This window comes from Centroberyx gerrardi, chromosome 1 (assembly GCF_048128805.1).
Source record: "Centroberyx gerrardi isolate f3 chromosome 1, fCenGer3.hap1.cur.20231027, whole genome shotgun sequence".
Taxonomy (NCBI): domain Eukaryota; kingdom Metazoa; phylum Chordata; class Actinopteri; order Beryciformes; family Berycidae; genus Centroberyx; species Centroberyx gerrardi.
The window spans coordinates 2,912,637-2,932,177 of record NC_135997.1 but is presented as its reverse complement, the minus strand read 5'-3'; the positions used below and the strand labels follow the sequence as shown (position 1 = coordinate 2,932,177).

At 41.4% G+C, this 19,541-nt stretch overlaps 1 protein-coding gene across 1 annotated transcript; it reads right to left on the bottom strand.

Annotated features, from left to right (window-relative positions):
* Nucleotides 1-786: 786 nt before the first annotated feature.
* On the bottom strand, nt 787-6,931 carry LOC139928531 (low choriolytic enzyme-like). The gene is made up of 7 exons (XM_071921110.1): nt 6,813-6,931; nt 4,502-4,619; nt 3,533-3,711; nt 2,820-2,901; nt 1,655-1,779; nt 1,199-1,483; nt 787-871 (listed from the first exon to the last, which is right to left on the bottom strand). Exons 2-6 carry the CDS (start codon nt 4,582-4,584, stop codon nt 1,473-1,475), a joined length of 480 nt encoding a protein of 159 aa, XP_071777211.1. The 5' UTR covers nt 4,585-4,619; nt 6,813-6,931; the 3' UTR covers nt 787-871; nt 1,199-1,472.
* Nucleotides 6,932-19,541: the final 12,610 nt, after the last annotated feature.

Genomic DNA, 19,541 nt, shown 5'->3' with positions numbered 1-19,541 from the left:
TACTTTACTTACTTTACTTGGCAATAAACCTGATTCTGATTCTGATTCTGAGTTGTTCTGACTGTATTTATCCATGTAAAACGAACCATATATTCTGCATTTTTTGGTTTGTGGTAAACAGTATTACACTGAAAAGTTGAAGAGACCCAGTGAGCCGTGCTGTAACGTCCCTGTTAATGTGGTGGGAAGCTACTGCCTCTTATTGGTGGAGGTGTAAAATCACACCTACGTATATTTCTATCAAGTGCTTTTATTGTGCAGATGTCACAGTACAGTGTGCAAGTGAATACAACAAGAAACCCAAACAGGAACCACAAAACATGTGATAGCCAGGCAATTTAAAAGATAATACAGGTGTTTTTTTATTTAGTTAGTTTTAAGTGTGTTGTCAGTGGTCTAGGTTCCCCCCTGTCCTTTCCATTCCTCCTGCTGGTATCGGGACAGAAGAAGCCATTTGCTGCCATTCATTCCTGTTCACTATGAAAAACAACTTCCACAGAGTGAGAGAATCCATCACAGTAAACATGAAGCCTTCATTTGGTTTGGTCAAACTTTCTGTTTTCTCCTTATTTCACTGAGCTGAGTTGAGTGTTTTCATCTCAAGAAAGAAGAAATGGAAGTCTCCTCCAGGAAATAATCCCTCAAAAAACATGTCGCCTGTAAAACTTTACTGTCACAACCATGTCTTTGTCTTTAGCGTGTCTTTGTTAGACAGGGCAGCAGTTCATTTCAAGCTAGGTTTGACACCGTTAATATTTTAAAAACAACGAAAAATTAGTAAATGTGAAAAACCCTAATTACATATGGAATGCATTGGAAATAGACAAGGGGGAATGTAAACTAGACGTAGACAGAAGTAAAGGAGCTAAAACTCTAAATGACACCACTCATTATTTATTATTTATTTATTTATTTATTTATTTTTCATCGTTTATTGTATCTTTTAATTGTATTAATTTTATTGTTATTTTTTTATCTCACCTACGATTCTTGTCACATTTACTTTATTTATATGTACATGTAATTGTTTGTGAAATCTATTCCGTTTGATTACTAAATGGTTCAATAGGGATGGGGCTGAAACATGGGGGGGGGGGGGGGGGGGGGGATATATTGTGTTTATCCAACTGTATCTGTGATTTATTGCATTTTGTATGACTTTAAATACCAATCTACCAATACCTAACCCAAAAAAAACCTCTAAATGACACCGATATTCTCCTTTAAATTCAAAGCAGTAATTTCACGTTGAGTTAGAGAGGTTGACTAACATCCTAAAAGTTGCTAGTATGATCCCTGACACCAAAAGCAGTGTTTGTGTATCTGGATTGGATATTTAGAAAGACAAATTTCAATTGTGTGACAAGAAAAATGAAGTAATATTCTCCTGGAAGTACAACAGGTCCGGATCTTTTGCTGTAATCAAGACGGTCCGAGACGTGAAGTGTCTGGAGTACGACACTCTTCTTCCATCAGTACCCTCCTAGTCCGGGGTTAACCGGGTTTTGGCACGTGGGGGAACCCTGTTTCCGGTGGCTGGGGGGGGGGGGGGTAAGATACATAATTGGTTGGGGGGTCAGAAAAAAATAGTAATTTAAAACAAATTTCCTGCATTTCTACACCACCTAACCTCTAGTCTTTATTTTAGACTCACTGCATTGGTAGAGGATGTTGACCCGCTTGATGTCGTTGGCACTCATCTGTGTGGCTCGTCCAATCACAGCGTTGGGATTGGGCTTGGGGATGATGGTCGGCTGTCTGTTCTTAGAAAACGCATATCTAGAACAGAACACAAATACAAAAATGTATAGCATACATCCTTATACACACACACACACACACACACAAACACACACACACACAGACACACACACACAGTCTTACGTAAGTCACTTTTGGTGTATTTACATAGACTTACATTCATTTCCTGGAGACTTACCCTAACCCTAAGCATAACCACTACTTGCCTAAACCTAATCCTAACCCTAACCTTAACCTAACCCTAACCTTAACCTAACCCTTACCTTAACCTAACCCTAACCCTTAACTTAACCTAACCCTAACCTTAACCTAACCCTTACCTTAACCTAACTCTTTTTACCAATTGGGGATACGGCTTTTGTCCCCAATTGCACAAGCCGTCCCCAATCAACTGGTCTTAAGTCTGGTGTGTGTCCCTGAAAGTGACTTAAGTCATACCCACACACACACACACACAGAGAAACACAACACACTCACACAGAGAAACACAACACACTCACACAATCACTGTACAGTAGTCCAGAAGTATATGAGACGAAGCGACGAGTGACAGATACATTGGAAAAATCCAAATATTGCGTTTTCTCCTGTCCGTCTTGACTCCGTTCTTGACTGGATTTATGAGCTATTTTTAATACCATTAAATATCATACAGTAGAAAACATAATATTTCACTATTTACCATTTTAAATTGTGGAAAAATGTCTGATGATTTGGTGACAACAATAGCATTATGTAGGTGTTCACCTGTGTACGATAGGCTACGACTTTGCTTTAACAAATAATATAACCTCCCTCCAAAATGTGTTTTTTTTAATGTTTTACAAACATTAAAGCCGAGATGAGACCGATCGTCCATATTGCGATTTGTCGCTCTGTGTGTGCGACACATCCGGTGTACCGACCAGCTGGGGGCGACGTTGCGTTGGAAATGACGTACAGAGAATGTGACAGACTCAATCGTGAATGAGGCGTCACTCACACCATCATACATATATAGATATATGGGCTCAAACCTCAAACCCTGCACGCACCCACACACACTCACACACACCTACCTGCCGTAATGCATGACAGAGTTGTAGTCGTAGGGAGTGCCCAGGTTGTTAGTTGACACCTTCATAAAGTTGGGTTCCAACCCTGTAGAGGAGCAGAAAACATAATATATTACTCTGACAACAAGGCTTTGAAATTTACTTTTTTGTCCACCAGTATTTTAAATGTACATTTGTTCCTGTTTTTTTCCACAGAGAGCAAGAGAACAAAGTCACCAGTCAAGATCTTCCAAAAAATAATAAAATATCTAACAAAATACACAATGAATTACATTTTATCGTCCTCAGGTGAAAACCTGCCATTCCCTTTTCATGTTTTTGAGTTGAGAAAATTCTACAACTCTATGGTTTATAAAACATTTTCAAAACTAATTAGATAAACTCAAAAATGCAACGTGGTCAAACAATCACTTTTCTGCAGGTCCACATACAAAACAGGGGGGAAATACAATGGGGTGCATTCAAAATAATTAAGTAGGAATAGCTCAACATAATTAACATAGTATAATTCTCAACATAATTTGTTTAAACATTAGTATAATAAGTACATTAATCAAAAGATGAATGTTTGAAGACAAAATTATTAATTTGAATAGTATAAACTGTAAAAACAACAACAACAAAAAAAAAAGCATCACTCCTCCATGTTTCCTGTTTTTCTGCACTGTACGCTACCTCATGAAATGCCTTATAAATGTTTTTAAAGGTGAGCGGACCTGGCTGGATGTTCTGGTAGAGGATGGTGGCGTGTTGGTCTCTGTCGGAGCGGACCTGCTCGTGGTGGAAGCCCAGGGCGTGGAGGACCTCGTGCTGCACCGTTCTCCTGTACACACACCCTCCCTTCTGGAGGGAGATCGGCTGCCGTCCCCCCAGGCGACCCAGGTAGGACCAACACCTGACACACACACACAGAGCAAACACATATCAATACACTTATCAATTGGTGAGATAGGTGTGTAGTAAAAAAGTCTTGTTTTCCTTGTAATTCTGGGCCCATTTTGTTGTTTGCCGGTGTATTTTTCGTATTCTCGTGGATAACTGGCTAAAAGTAGATGATGTGACTTCACATTGAGACATCTCCAGCAGCTGAAGTTTGACAGCAGAAAATTTTTCAGCAATCTAAAACATCGTCAGGTTTTGGTGTCAGTCCCTCAGAATCAAAAAAAAAAAAAAAAGAGCGAGGGCTTCTTTCTAGAGCCGCCATTTTGCACCAAGAGACGTTCAACAATCATACAGGGAGAAATCCATCGTAGAAGAGGAGAGAGACCAGTTTCTCCACCCACAGGAGCAGGAGAGAGACCAGAATGCAATGCAGCAGCGAGACAGGCTGGGTGTTGAGTAAGGGATGTGACTCTCTCCACCTAGACATATAACCCTTAGCTGAATGCAACAAGTTCACGCCTGTTCTCTGGGGGTTGTCAAAAGGCATTCTGGGAAATGTAGGAAATCACTAACTGAAGTAGAAGTAGACGAGGCAGGTTGAGGGAAAGTGGCTACACCAAAAAAAGTAAATTACAATGCTTCATCACAAAATAACGGAAGTAATGGAATGCACTGAACATCACAGATTGCTGATATATAACAGTGGAAGAGTATCTGAGGGTGGATTTTCCCTTTAAGATGTGAGAGAAAGTGTGTGTGTATTTCCTGTCCTTTCACATTAGTGTAGGGGTGTGTGTTCCTACCCCCAGCCAGGAAAGAAATAGAGGTAGCTCCAGTGGTAGCGGCGCTTAACGAAGCGAATGCAGGTGGATTTGTGGAAGGACATCAGGCTTTGCAAGATGACGTTCCGCTGTGCTGGGGCTGCGGACACAGAAAGCCAGACGGTGCTGAGGGGCACAGGGATAAACCAACACTATCCTGCCTGCGGAAGAATTCCCTCCCTAAACAAGCTATCCACTAGTTAAAGCACAACCTGGAACTATTTCCCCATGATTTGACATTATACCCATCGATTCAACTGCTTCACTGTAGAGCTATGTCTTGCCTGAATGGGTGCGGCTCTCCAGTCCAGTCCTAAAGGGCCAATGGACAAAAATCAACCCCCAAAGCATGTCTTTTTCAACTTATTGACATCAATTCTGACATGTATATATTTCATTTTTAAAGTTATCCATGACCTGACAACTTTAACTATTCTATTTCTATTTTTTTATCCTTACTTTCCTATTTTTTAATCTTTGTTTCTTTCTCTTTTTTTAAATGTTATTTTACTAGACACATTTTGTCTTGGTTTTTCTTGTGATGCATTTATTTTATGTAAAGCACTTTGGGTTTAATTCTATGTATGAATGGTGCTATAAAAAAAGTTATTATTATCATAATTATTATTATTATTATTACTCTTATTTATTTTTGCACTACTTTACACAGAGCCCAGGAAAACAGGATCCAATCGAAAATGCCGAGCGCCTATGATTGCTGGCATGAAAGTTAAACTTTTCATTGAGTATAAACTATATTGTTGAAGCTTTTAATTATATTTGCTCATAAAATAGTACAACGACCCTTTAGACTGTTATGTTGCCCTGTCATTTTTGCATTCATGCTGTGCCAGCGTGTTACTGTTAATGTAAGATAAGATGAAACTTTATTGATCGCTGTGGGGAAATTAGGTCGTTGGAGCAGCAAAGGTAATAGCATTCAGCAGGGAAAAGGAAATACAGTAGGCTATAAACACACAAATATATAAATAAGCAATAAAAATAGTGGCAAAAATAAAATAATATAATAATAAAATAATAAAAGCAATATCGTAGAATCTAAACAGTTGTGATATCATGTAAACATGCTGTATGTTGCTGACAAGTTCAACATGACAACTGTAAAAGTGGGAAGTGTTGGAAAGAAATGGATTACTAACATTTATGGATTACTTATAGCTGTTACTTGCAGATGTCACTTGCAGTTTTGATTGCTTAGTTAAATATTGATTACTAAATCTTAAACATTATATACACATATATGTGGGTATAAGTGGATATAAGTAATAAGTATATATAAATAAGTAGGTATAAACTGTAATGTAATATGTAATGTAATACTTAATACTTTGTAAAACTTCCCATTAATGTTGCCTAATAAACCATTGACTTAATAACAATTTGCAGGTAATGGTGCAATAATGTGACCTATAGTCACTTTTTTCCTATTAAGTTTTCAAAAAATATAATATATAATGAAATATATGATAACAGTCAAAATTCAACTCACAGCTGTCACCCATTCACAGATTTGGTCATTAATTATGCTGCTACATCTAAAAAGGTATGAATATGTATGGAAAGGTCTTGGTTGATTATTGTAAATGAATTACATTTCAAAAATTGTATTCTTCCTTTTAATGTAATAAAACCGTAACTAGGAAAAAACAGCACTCGCTAATTCACTCAGCGTTCATTAAATGTGTAGCAGGATTATTATACAGTATTATACTGTCATGCTGCAATTTTCTGTTAGATTAATGATTTATTACATTAACGGAACATTATTACATTAATAATAATCCTGTCTGTTTCCTTATATTTTCATTTGACTTGATCTTATTTTACTTTATTTTATCTTATTTTTTACTTCACGTCTGGTTTCATTTTTAATCTCTTGTCTTGTGTTCTGTGTACTGAGTGTACTTATTTTTCTTAACTGTTTGGAAAGCACGTTGTAACAGTTGTTTTAAAAAGTGCTATATAAATAAAGTATATCATTATTATTTATTATTAACAGGTGTAAAAAGTATCATTTTTGCTCCAAGCAAGCAGCCACTACGCTGGCTCTGTGTTAGCTAATGGAGGCACATGTTGGACAAATGAGAATGCTACTATAGTCAACATATTGTATTTCTTAATATTGCTATATGAATTTTAGGTAACAATCTCTTTTTGAGTAATGAAACCCTTCTAGTTCTGACTGAAACCAAACAAAGTTTAAAAAGGAGTACACTGGTTTAAGATGTAGGGGTCAGGGGTCAGGGGTCAGGGTTATCTTACAGTAACTTACAGTATGACCAGGAGATATAGTATGGTATGTAGACGTATTTTGACCATTTTGACTTGTACCACTTGCAGCCTTTGGCCGTGCATGGTATTGCGTTCCTCCTGTGGTTCACCCTAATGTCACCATCGAACTTGCTCAAATCTTAAGGAGAGAGAGGACAGATATGTTGAACAGACAGACAGACAGACATTTAGCTAAGTATTTATTCATCTACAGATTAGACCTAACAAAAGGGCTCAGATCAGGAAGGAGAATCTATAAGAAAACAATTCAACAATGCTTTATCCGTCCATCTCATTCATACATGGAGTTTAACATCTTTGATGGCCATTCAAATTTCTCTGAAATGAAAACCAATCAGCTGCAACTGTCACATACATCCTGCATGATGAAGTCTCACCATGTTTTCACGGCTGTATTATATTTATATTTTAGCCCGATGAGTCAGATCTTACCTAGGTACTTGTTAACTGTCTCAAGGACGTCTGAGACGTCCATAGACTCGAGGTCTGGAAGCACACAGAGAAGACTAAGTGTACCAGAAACATGGAGCAATGGGTTCACTTGTTAAACATCCAGTTAAAACTATGTGTCAGAGAGTTGAGAGGAAGGTAGAGAATTAAAGACATCACAGTCCACAGTAAAATGAAAAATCACTGTGATATCTGTTATTTAAACTCACCCGGATATTCATCATTAGTTGCACCCTGCAGCACAAAGGCACAACATTGCAATGATTTGTTTATTCATGACTTCAGATATTGCAGCTGCAGTGCAGTAGATGAACATGTGTAATGTCATCTCAAAGCCCAGTGAACCTGTGATGTTAGTGGTGAGAGGGTCAAGCTTACCGGAGGAGCGGAGAAGACTGTCCTGCTCATCAATGAGAGGAGGAGGAAGAGGAGAACTGGAGTCATGATGAAGGGTCTCTCCTGTCGAACTTCAAATCTGGAATACAGTAAAAATCAGAGCATTGTTTCAGCAGCTGTTCAGTGGTCTAGTAAAAGTTAAGTGGTAAGTCAATAAATCGACACCCGAGTATCAGTGTCTGTTCCGAAGGAAAGTAGGAAGGAGGAGGAGAGAAGGGAGGAGTGAAGCTCACCTGTCATGCGACTCTGATGCTGGATGCTGCAGGTGCTCGGCTGTTTGCTTTTTATAGACAGCCAACACAGGGCGTGGCAGAGGATCTTTCAATCTCTGTCATCAACCAAATATTTTGCGGTTTGTTATTCAAGTTCAAGATCAATAACTTTATTTGTCCCCGGTGGGGCAATTGGTTATGCAGCAGTGGGACACATACATTTAGCACACATAAAACACAGGGCACATAAATACAACACTAGACCAAAAGACATAAATACACAGTAAAAATACGCAGTCAATTAAAAAGATACAACATTATGCAAATAACTACCTTTTCCTCCTAGAGTTTAGGAGGGAGATGGCAGAGGGTATAAAGGAATGTTTGTATCTGTTTGTTTTAGCTAGTGGAAGTCTGAGGAGGGAACCAGATGGCAGAAACTGAAACTGTTGATGTAAAGGATGGGAACAATCAGACAGGATGGATTCTGCTTTCTTATATAACTGTTTGTTGTAAAGATCCTGCAGAGTTTCCTGTGCAGTGCCAGTTATTTTGCTACAGACATTAACCACCTTATTGAGTACATTTTTGTGTTTTACCTTGAGAGATTGATACCAGCAGATAAAGGAGAAAGTGAGCACAGACTCAATAAAAGATCAATAAAACATTGTCATCAGGGTCCTGTCAACCTGGAACTTAAAGAGTTTCCTGAGACAAAAGAGACACTGCTGGCTTTTCTTGTACACCATGTCAGTATTACTTACTGTTATTATGAATTTGCTGGAAGAAAATGACTTAATTGGCACTGAATTTTCCTGGAAGGAAAGCAGATTGCAGCGAAGACTCCAGATAGAAAAGAAAAGAAAAAAAAGAATGGAAAAGAAAAGAAACAAGTCACACCTGTCCAGGAAGGTGAAACACAAAACAATCAATCATCTGGAAAATCATGTGCAGCACAGGATAGATGTGGAATGCATTTAGGAACAATGAACTTGATTAAGTTCAGTAGGCTATCTTGTTCTGTGGGGACAAAGCTAGCGCTCCTTTTCGGGGAAATTTCACCTATGGATTATATACTTTGCCATCACTCACCAGGTTGGAGCGGGCGGTCATCAGTCAACATGTCAAGCAATGAACAGGCAGAAAGTATGTGCATCTGAGTTGACTCCAGGGAATTGAATGCTTTCTAACAAATGGCTTCATTTCAGCAATTTTGGCATCAGGAGTTTTCCTATATGCACTTCTTACTTTAAAAAAGCTTCCCTGAAAAATGCATGAAATTGGTGCACTATCTGATAACACATAATCAAAATACAATATATCTAAATCAATATGTAATTTTTTCTGCTATAGGAAAGCTGCCACTTGTGTGAAGTTATGTGTGAGTGCCAAGAGATGCAAAATTCGATCTGACTGATGGGTGAGCCTCTGATAGTGTTAAAGCACCAACTAACCCACATCTAAGGCAATAACCTTTTATCTGGTAAATAATCAGACATAGTTTTACACTGTAGGCTTTGTTTATTCACTGGTGCCTTATCACATGTCAACAACAGACACTGTATGAGGCACACACATATTCCTCTACAACCCTGAAGCACAGAAGCAGTAGTGTGTAGTGCTGTTATGAGGCTATATGAGTAAAATGCATTAATAAGTAATTAGTTAGCAATGACAACAAGGCTTTTTTTGTGTTTTGGTACTGATGGCGTGGAATTGTTTCTTCTCTTTAAATCAACTTTAAAGCTTGAAATACCTTACGAGTCAATAGCACTCAGCTCTACACCTAACACACGCACCTTTCCAAAGCTTGTTCATGTTTACCAGGAAATGTACCATATATGTTCATTGCTATTCTTAAAAAAAAAAAACCCAGAGGAACTGTTCCGAGAAGTCGCATCATTCAGTTCTCTTTATCTCTCATCTTTTGGCAACCTAAACACCACATACAGGTTAGTCCAGACAAACATACAGATGCCATAATTCATCACTCATCTGTCAATCTGTACTGCTGCCAGCTTTACAGTAGCACGACAACCTATTTAAACTGAACATTTTAATTGATTTATAAGCTTGACTGACAGGATTTAAGCAATATCACACGAGAGGGAGTGCTGCTGTAGCCTACTGAATATGATTCGGTCGTAGGCACGAGGCCGCAGGCCGATTGCAGAAGACAATGCTTTTATACAACAGTTGTATAAACAAAGCTATTCATCAAGTATTGGTAATTTGAGACAACAGATGATTTTTGTCTTTTATTAGTCTCCGCCAACAAAAACAGTTTCCTATTCCCAACTGCAGGCTAACTGCTACTTTGAAGTTTGCACAGAAGAATTCAGGCTACGTTCTTCCCCCTCGTCCTCCTCTGACGACAGTTCATAATTAAGGTCAAATGTATCCATAAAGCTGTCGCTACTAGGTGCAAATTAAGTTACAGTTGTGTGTAGCTAACCAGCTGGTTAGCTAGCCAGCTACTCAGCTAACGTCAGATGACGTTGTCGTGATTCGCTTTTTATTTCTCCTCACAAGAAGCTCCAGGCAGCGTTCTTTCCACACAAAAATGCTATGTGTGAACGCAGCCTAATCAAGGTTACATTAGAACACCTGTGAAGCGGAGTGATACATATAGTAAAAAGTCCCAGTGCTGTTATACTGTATATCAGCACTCATGGACTGCCTCTTGTCCAATCAAATTACTCGACCGGAACTAACTGTTGTATAAGTGACATTAAGAATTGGGTTAATAGTAACTGCAATAATTGTAACGGTATGATTGATTTCTGTACCCTTGCCACAAATAAAAAAAAAAAAGGAAAAAAAAAAGGCCCATATCTACTAGCCATCTATTATTGTGCTCTCAACTTTAGTCAGTTTAGTTTAAATGGAAAAAAAAGATAAAATGATTTAAACATAAAAATAAAAAGCAAATAAAAGTTTGTCTATCTGTCATCATCAATGTTTCTTGCATCAAAAGTGGACTAACAAGAAAGTAAATGCACTGCCACACCTAAATATCTACATGCAATCCCAAGCATACCACTGCCAAGCTAAATGGCTGGGAGGGGAAATAAAGAGCATGCATGGCTCATGATCTCAGGTCTGCTGCTCAACAGTAATTGCACATACAACATAATAAAAACATACTAAGAGAATACCTAATAAAAACATAAACAACATAATAAGAATAAGAGCTTCGATAAGAAATGACATCAAATAACAGATTCTCACACATCTACACATTCTCACACATCTGCACATTACATCTTCACGTTCACATTTATATTGCACAGACCCTGCGGCCGGCAACTCATATTACCTATCAGTGTTAAGTGTAATTGCCATTGGCAGGAATAAGTGTTTAGCCTGCACTGAGGGACCCTGAATCTTTCACCAGGAGCTAGGAGCTGGAATATAGAGCAAAGGATATGAGTGGGGTCAGACACTATTTTCTGTGCCTGTCTGATAACAGACTTCTCATAAATTGACTGAAGGGATAGGTGTTCTTTAACCTCCATAGTTTTCATAGCAGTCTACAACAGACAATCTGAGATTTCATTTGTACAGACAAATTACTATACCAAGCTGTTATCCCATATCTTATTATGCTCTCTAAGACCGCATGATAAAAGAGTAACATAAACTTCGGCTCAACTCCATAAAACCTGACCCGACATACAAAGTACATCCACTGTTGCAGTCTCGAGCAAAGACTTTCAACATGGGTCCTCCAACTTAGATAGTTATCAATGTGGGAGGCAACATAATGTGCTCTCTATTTAAAAATCAAACATAAATATTAAAATATACATATTTAAAAATTATTATAAATATTCAAAAATACATTGAAAAAACAAGGACACATACACACAGAGAAACAGTGACAATACAAGACCTTGTAGAAGTGGCAGGAATGTGGAGACAGACAACTTCTCTCGTTGACTACACCAACTCGTGTGTCATTTATTTGAAATCCACAGAGCCAGACAATTTACATTGCGCTGCCCAAAATCACAACAACTCTACATCGAGCTGACGTCACTCAGAAAACCAGACTTTCTTAAAGGGGCCATGTCTCCTTAACCCTGAGAAGCACACAATATAACTGCGTGTGTTAAACATACCCAAACCACTGATTATGGTGAATAATGTCCATAGAGTCCGCCACATACGTCCCCCCAGAATTCACCATGACAGAGAAAGTCAACATGGAGGGGGACGGATGGCCCGGGGCGCCCACAGGAGGAGCCTTGGGGACCCTGTGGCGGCGTGGGGGCAGGGTGGGGGGTGGAGGCAGGGCAGGGGGGTGCCCCCGCCGCAGGGGTAGGGCCAGGCCAACGGGTTGGTCCAAGTCCAGGTGAGCTGGTTTGAGGCGGTCCGCAGAAACGTGCTCTGGCTTGCCACCGACGTCCACCACAAAGTGCTTGTCCCCGGTCTCCAGGACGCAGAACGGGCTGTTGTAGGGAGGTTGCAGGGGCCCACGGTGGGCGTCGTGGCGGATGAAAATGTACCCTGCCGACTGCAGACTTGTGGGGATGTGAGACCGTGGGAGGCCGTGATGTGAAGTGGGGACCGGTGCGAAAACACTGCCGTTGTCCCGGAGCGTGGCCCATTGGCGGGCTGTAGACCAGGGAGCCGTGGTGTTAGGGACGAAATCCCCTGGGACCCGCATTGGCTGGCTGTAAACCAGTTCGGCAGATGAGGACTGGAGGTCCTCTTTAGGGGCGGTCCTGAGGCCCAGCATGACTCACGGGAGCCTGTCGACCCAGCTGCTGTCCTTGAGGCTGGCCCAAAGAGCGGCCCGAAGAGCGGCCCGAAGAGCGGCCCGAAGAGCGGCCCGAAGAGCGGCCCGAAGAGCGGCCCGAAGAGCGGCCTTCATGGAGCGATGAAACCACTCGCACAACCCGTTGGCCTGTGGGTGGTACGCGGTGGTGCGGTGGAGCTTCACCCCCAGGCCCTCTGCAACTGCATTCCAGAGCTCGGACGTAAACTGTGGGCCTCGGTCAGAGGAGAGGTCAGATGGGGTGCCGAACCGGGCGACCCAGGACCCGATGAATTCCCGGGCCACCTCGGTGGACGTCGTCGACAACAGCAGGACGGCTTCCGGCCATCGAGTGGTCCTGTCCACCATGGTGAGGAGGTAAGTGAAACCGTGGGAGGGGGGAAGGGGGCCCACCAGGTCCACGTTGACATGGTCGAACCTCCTTTCGGGCACCGGGAACTGTGCCAGGGGGGCTTTGGTGTGGCGGTGCACTTTAGAGCGCTGGCACTCCATGCAGGTGCCAGCCCAGTCTCTCACGTCTTTTTTGAGCCCGTGCCAGACGAACCTGGCCGCCACCAGCTTTATATATAGCTCTGCGCGCCCATGTCCAATATAACTGCGTGTGTTAAACATACCCAAACCACAGATTATGGTGAATAATGTCCATAGAGTCCGCCACAACCTAATCATAGGCCTGTAGTTTAAAAGAAATCAGCATTGGGGTACATCTCAGGTCCTCAGGCAGGGCATTCCGCTTTCTAGGTGCATAGCAACTAAAGGCAGTTTCCCCTGCTTTTGAGCTTACCCAAGGATTAGATAAAAAGGCCCCTGCCTGATGACCTGAGGGCTACTTTTTGTTCATAAGTAACAAGCATCCCACTGAGCACTACATGTGTTTTCAATGTTGTCTCTATGCTTTAGCTCTCATATAGCCCAGGATATGTTTCGCTATGTATAGGCCAGTTTTAGACCAAGTAGTAAATACATTATTATATATTTAAACAATGCATCAACAGCTGTAAATATATCAAATATATCAAAAACATGCGCCAGAGAAGTCCATATGTGCAAGATAATGCTTTATTTTTGTCATTTACCCCAGAAGACGTAGTCTAAGATATACTGTAGATGTCTGCTAAACTTTCACTTTTAAACCCTATGTAGCCTCATTTTAGCCTAGAAGTCTATAACCATTTAGATGTCTTTTAAACGGCTGATCAACATAACATTGCTCAGTGGGATGTCTGATATAATTGGTGCAAGGCCATTGAGCGCTTTATACACAAGTAATAACACTTTTAAGTCTATTCTAGAATAGACCAAGGACCAAGGATGGAGACCTGCGGAATGCCACATGTGACATCAGTTCTCCCAGAGACAAAATCCTCAATCGACACAAATAAATCTCTGCCCTGCAAGTAGGTCCTAAACCAGCTAAGCACAGATCTGTCTAAAAGAATGTTGTGATCAAAAGGTATCAAATGCTGCGCTTAGGTCCAAAAGTATGAGAATGGATATTTTGTTTGAGTCTGTGTTTATTCTTAGGTCATTAATAACTTTTCCGAGCGCAGTTACAGGTTGTTTGAAATTAAGTATTTGTTTAGCTGATTGCACACTATTTTTTCAAGGATTTTACTGAGGAATGGCAGGTTAGATATGGAACTGTAGTTATTGATAATTGATGCATCCAGGTTATTTTCTTCAACAGGGGCTTAATGACAGCAGTTTTTAAAGAACTTGGAAAAACACCTGGGGCCGGTTGCACCAGCTGGACGTAAAAAAGTTGGGTGTAAGCCCTACGCCAGGTTTAGATACGTCCAGCCTTGTGATAAATATTTACACCTGTTGCACCATCTAAAACTACGACTAGGCGCAGCTACGCTCAGTGTAGACGATGCGCGTCCACGCTGACACATTCTACCACAGTGATAGTTGCCACTCCATTCACGTTGCTATGGTTACAAACTTACATTTACTTGCGCCAACGATTAGATTAAAAATGACTGCTGAGCCGAAGTAACGAAAATTAAATTACTCTGATTGCGAAACAAGAAAAATGATTGAATTGTACAGTAAGTATATGCATATTTTAGTATGCAAACAAAACAATGCCATAACTAATAAGAAAAAACAAGACGTCTGGCAGAAGATAACAGCGGCAGTCAATGAAGCAGAGGGTGGATTAGGAAGTCGGACAGTCGACGAAGTGAAGAAAAAATGGAAAGACCTTCTTCAGGCAGCCAGGAGAGACTCTAGCCTGCTCAAAAACCCCCTCCTAAAATCTCACCATACAGCACTATCATCATGGATGTGTTTGGAGATGACTCGCCAGCTTTCAACAGGCTAAGAGGCTGTGACACTAGTGCCAGCTATATAGACCTAACGAAAGAAAAGCAAGTTGAAGCTGGAGAAAGTTTTTCTTCCACATCAAATGCAAGTTCATCAGACACCAGTCATGAAGGTAACATGGCCTCTTAAAAATAGTAACAAATAGTAATAGTAATAAACCTGTTTCCACTGGGTGTAAATTTATGACGCAAGTTTTATTTTAATGAAGCTGCATCTCTTGCAGAGGATCCCAACCCGCCTTCAGCACCGCGGACACCGGAAAACACGGCAACTGTAACTGCTCGAAGGGCAAGAGATCCAGACCTCCAATCTGTGTTACTGGAGAAAGAAATTATAAGAGTGGAGATGGAGACGGAGAAGTTATGGGTGGAAAAGGAGAAGCTTGAGCTCGAGAAACAGAAACTTGCCTTAGAAATCCAGCTATTAGAGCGAAGGGCCAGCTACACAATCGAGAATGACAGTGTGTTTATGAATCTGAAATGAAAATAATCCCATACATCCCATACATCTAAATAAATATAAATCCCTGAATAAATCCCATACATCTAAATCAAAATTTTTAAACATCTACATCAGCAATCTTATTTTATTTCTCAACATACACAATTTAATCAATAAATAATTTATTTACAAGCTGTTTACATGTATTTTTTCGCCAGGACATACAAGTTGCTGTCTCTTCATTTGGAGCATGGTTTGATTTAGGGAAAAGACATAGGCCGGATTTAGCCACATTCTTTTATAGGCTGATCAGCCGAATTATATTGCTTCTGATGAGACGAGCCGTCACATCCTCCTCTGCAGCTTGTTCTCTGATATGTTCCACCTCTGCCTCCACTGGTCCCAAATCCTCCATTGGGAGAGGCACTCTCTTGGCTATGCAAATGTTGTGCAGCACAGCTGCTGCACAAATGATGGTGCATGCCCTCTCTGGCTCCATCCTGATTTCGCTGTGCAAAAAAAAAAAAGTCATTAGTATGCCTATATGCAGTAGCTATGCATCATCCCATAACATTACTCTCTGATAACCTATACCAGTTTAAGTGTAGGCTAAAATAAACAGGGGGTGGACATGTTTCATATTTAACCTAAACATAAGCCACACACACCTGCGCTTGAGCACTCCTATGCAGCGCTCAATGATCGACCTCGTCCGTGAGCGCACATAGTTGTACTGCCTTTCCTGCTCCGTCCGGGGTACCATGACAGGTGTCATCAGCCACTTCTTTAAAGGGTAGCCACTGTCTCCAAGCATTATGCCAGAGAGCCATCCCTCCTCTCACACTCTTGCCAGTGCGCTCTCCCTCAAGATGCGTGCGTCATGGGCAGACCCATACCACCGCGCCACCACATCAATTAATCTCATGTCTGCATCGCACACAACCTGAACATTAATTGAGTGAAAGCCTTTCCTGTTCACAAAAAGGTACTCGTTTTTAGATGGTGCCTGGATGCGCACATGAGTATCATCAATACAACCAAAAATACCGGGTATGCCGGAGTCTCTGCGAAATCTCTCCTTGGTGTGTATGGCCTCCTGCTGGGTGGGTAGACGAACATACTGGTGAGCCCGATCTTGAAGGCCCAGAGAAACTCGTCGTATCGCCCGGCATGCTGTACTTCTGCTTACATTCACCATATCAGCGACTGTATTTTGGAAAGATCCACTGGCATAAAATCGAAGAGAAATTAACACCTGCAGTGCTGGGGACAGCACTCCGTTCCTATCCGTTACATGTTGCAACTGCGGTGATAACTCATCAATTAATTAAAACAATTCAGCCCTGCTGAAATGAAATCTCTCAATAATTTCTCTATCTTCATATATATCCAGAGGATTGGTGCGGTCTCTCATTACTCTTTCACGCCTGAAAGCCCACTGATCGTGTAGCCTGTATATTAGACGCGCCATTGTATCAACTTTTTATTGTCACCTTGGAAACTAGTCAAGACTTTTCACTTTACACCTACCTTTGACTAGGCGTAAGATTTAGTCTCAGAGCAGCACTACGCCTAGATGGTGCAACAGGTATTAATTCTACGTAGGGCTCAAGGCGCATTTTACGTCCAGCCTAGTCTTACAGCGGGTGTACGTCCAGCTGGTGCAACCGGCCCCAGATTTGAGTAATCTATTTACAACTTTTAGCACATCAATCTGAAGACAGCTGAAAAGTTTAAAAAAAAGGTTGTGGGGAGAGGGTCCAGACAGCAGGTAAAGGATTTTAGCTGGCCTACAGCTTCCTCAAGTGTTTTTGAATTGGCAGTAGAAAAGTGTGCCATGGTAGCAGTAGGCCTCCTGGTTACATGGGTGGGGATAGGAAGCATGTCACCAGTAATGGAAAGCATGGTTTAATATTAACAATTTTTGTTTTAAAGAAATCTGCAAATTCTTCACATTTCGTTCAGTTCAGGGTAGATGGATGAAGCGGGGGTTAACCAGTCCGTCAATGGAAGAAAAAGGTTTCTGAGGATTGTTTGTTATCATTAATGATCCTGGCAAAAAATGTTTGTTGTTAGCGTTTTTAATTTGATTATTATAATTTTGAGACTGGACTTATATAGGTCATAATGTACCTGAAGTTTTGTTTTACACCTCTTTCATTCCACCTTACAGCATTCTCTCTTTGACTGCCTCAGGCACACACTGTCAAACAAAACCTCCTCCATCTTCTTCACATTTAAAATAAGATGCTTATTAACTCCACTGTACAAACCTGTCTGTTTCAGAATGGTATGCCGATGAACTGCTAAGCCAAGAATGGTTTGTTATTGCCTTCGTACTGTAGTATCCCATGTTGGAATTTATTGCTGAAAAGTTCTGTTCAATGTTTTCTCCTAGCCTACTGCTTTACTGCTCGACTTTAAAAACATTGCTCAAAAAAAGAAAGAAAATGCTGAGTGATAAGCATAACAGTCAGTCACCAAAAATTGTCCGTCCCATCACATCCAATTAACTCAGTATCCCGCTAACACCTCATGGTGCACAACCCCCCACAGGCAATTGACTCAGGCCTCGTTCACAACTTCAGACTGACGGTTTGACGGAGACTGAAAATCATTTATTACAATAGAGGATGATTGACGGACAGCAACAGACTAGCGCCCTCCTGTGGCTGGTGACTCCGTTGGCCTATGGATGACGGATAAGTTGGATTTTTCCGAATTGCTTTGAGAAAGGATCGTCACAATGACCAGAAGTGGGAAGTAAATGCATTTAGCAAAAGAGACTAATGGTGCCTTCAAATGGGGTCATGTTTATCGTGTTCACGAGAAGAGTCCATATGAACGCCCCCCCCTCCTGCGGTATTCACGACTTCGGAAGTGGAAATCTTCTGAAAGCTCCGAGTTCATGAGTTGTGACGTGTTTGTTGACGTTTTCAGAAATGGCGGAGGCCGTGGAAGTTCATTTTTCGGTTGTAATTTTAGTCATATAGAGTTTTTCTTAATTTTATGATATGTCTGAGGAAAATGTTGATATTCCCAACGGCCTCATCTTTTTCCTCTGTCATTATGCCTTTGCATTTCCTGCATTACGTTACCCGCTCGCTAGCTAGCTAAATTGTTAGCCTTGGTGGTTTCTAGACGCAGCACTGCCTAGCAGTGGTGCTCTCACAACTTAACCACTTGAACGCCAAGCATATCGTGTACACGACTTCCCATGTCGTAACCACGAGCTCACGAGTTCCATTTGAAGGCAGCATAAAACAATCACGAGTAACATCTTCCACTGCGTACCTTAAACACAACATCCGGCCTCGCCTCACCTATCCGGGACAGTCATGTCATGTGTGAACACACATGAAAGAATCAAAGAAGACTGTGCTCTTTGATTCTGAGGGACTGACACCAAAAGCTGATGGGCCCAGGAATGCAAGATACACTGCCAATTGTGTTTTTTAAAAAGTGTTTTTTAAAAATGTTTTAAGGTGGATTTTTCCTTGCCAACTATTTGTGTTAAGGAGCAGCAGATAAAATTGGGTAGCAAGTTGTATAAAAAAAAATGTTTTGCATACTGGATGTTATTGGTGGTGCCTCGCCTTCATACGCTGATACCTGCTTTAAAGCTGAGCTCATTGACCTCCTGGCCCGTGTAATTATAGAGCGCTCAGGCACGCACTCAATCTACCCCTATCTAGCTCCTTGAATCCCTGGTTAGCATTGGCCCTGCTAATGCTATCGCGGCTGGAGGGGAACTCGACTCCACTGTGCCATGCTCAGAACCTGCTCCTTCCCAGGCTGGAGATCCCTGGAGCTAGACCGAAGGCTCCAGTTAGCTCTACCCCCCAGCAAATGGAGCCCTGGACCACCGTTCGTAAGAGCAAACACAGCAAGAAGAGTCCCTGTTCCATCTCGTCATCCCGGGACATCCAGCTGGCCAACAGATTTAACGCCCTGGATGAACAGGATTTTCCTCCACTAAGGGGAGGCCTCCGGTCTCCCTCATCTATGGACATCGCAGGGCGAACAGTTGGACTGGCACCCCGAAGGAAGCCTGCCTTCGCTCCAGCAGTCACTCCAGCTCCTCGAAGGAACCCTAGGG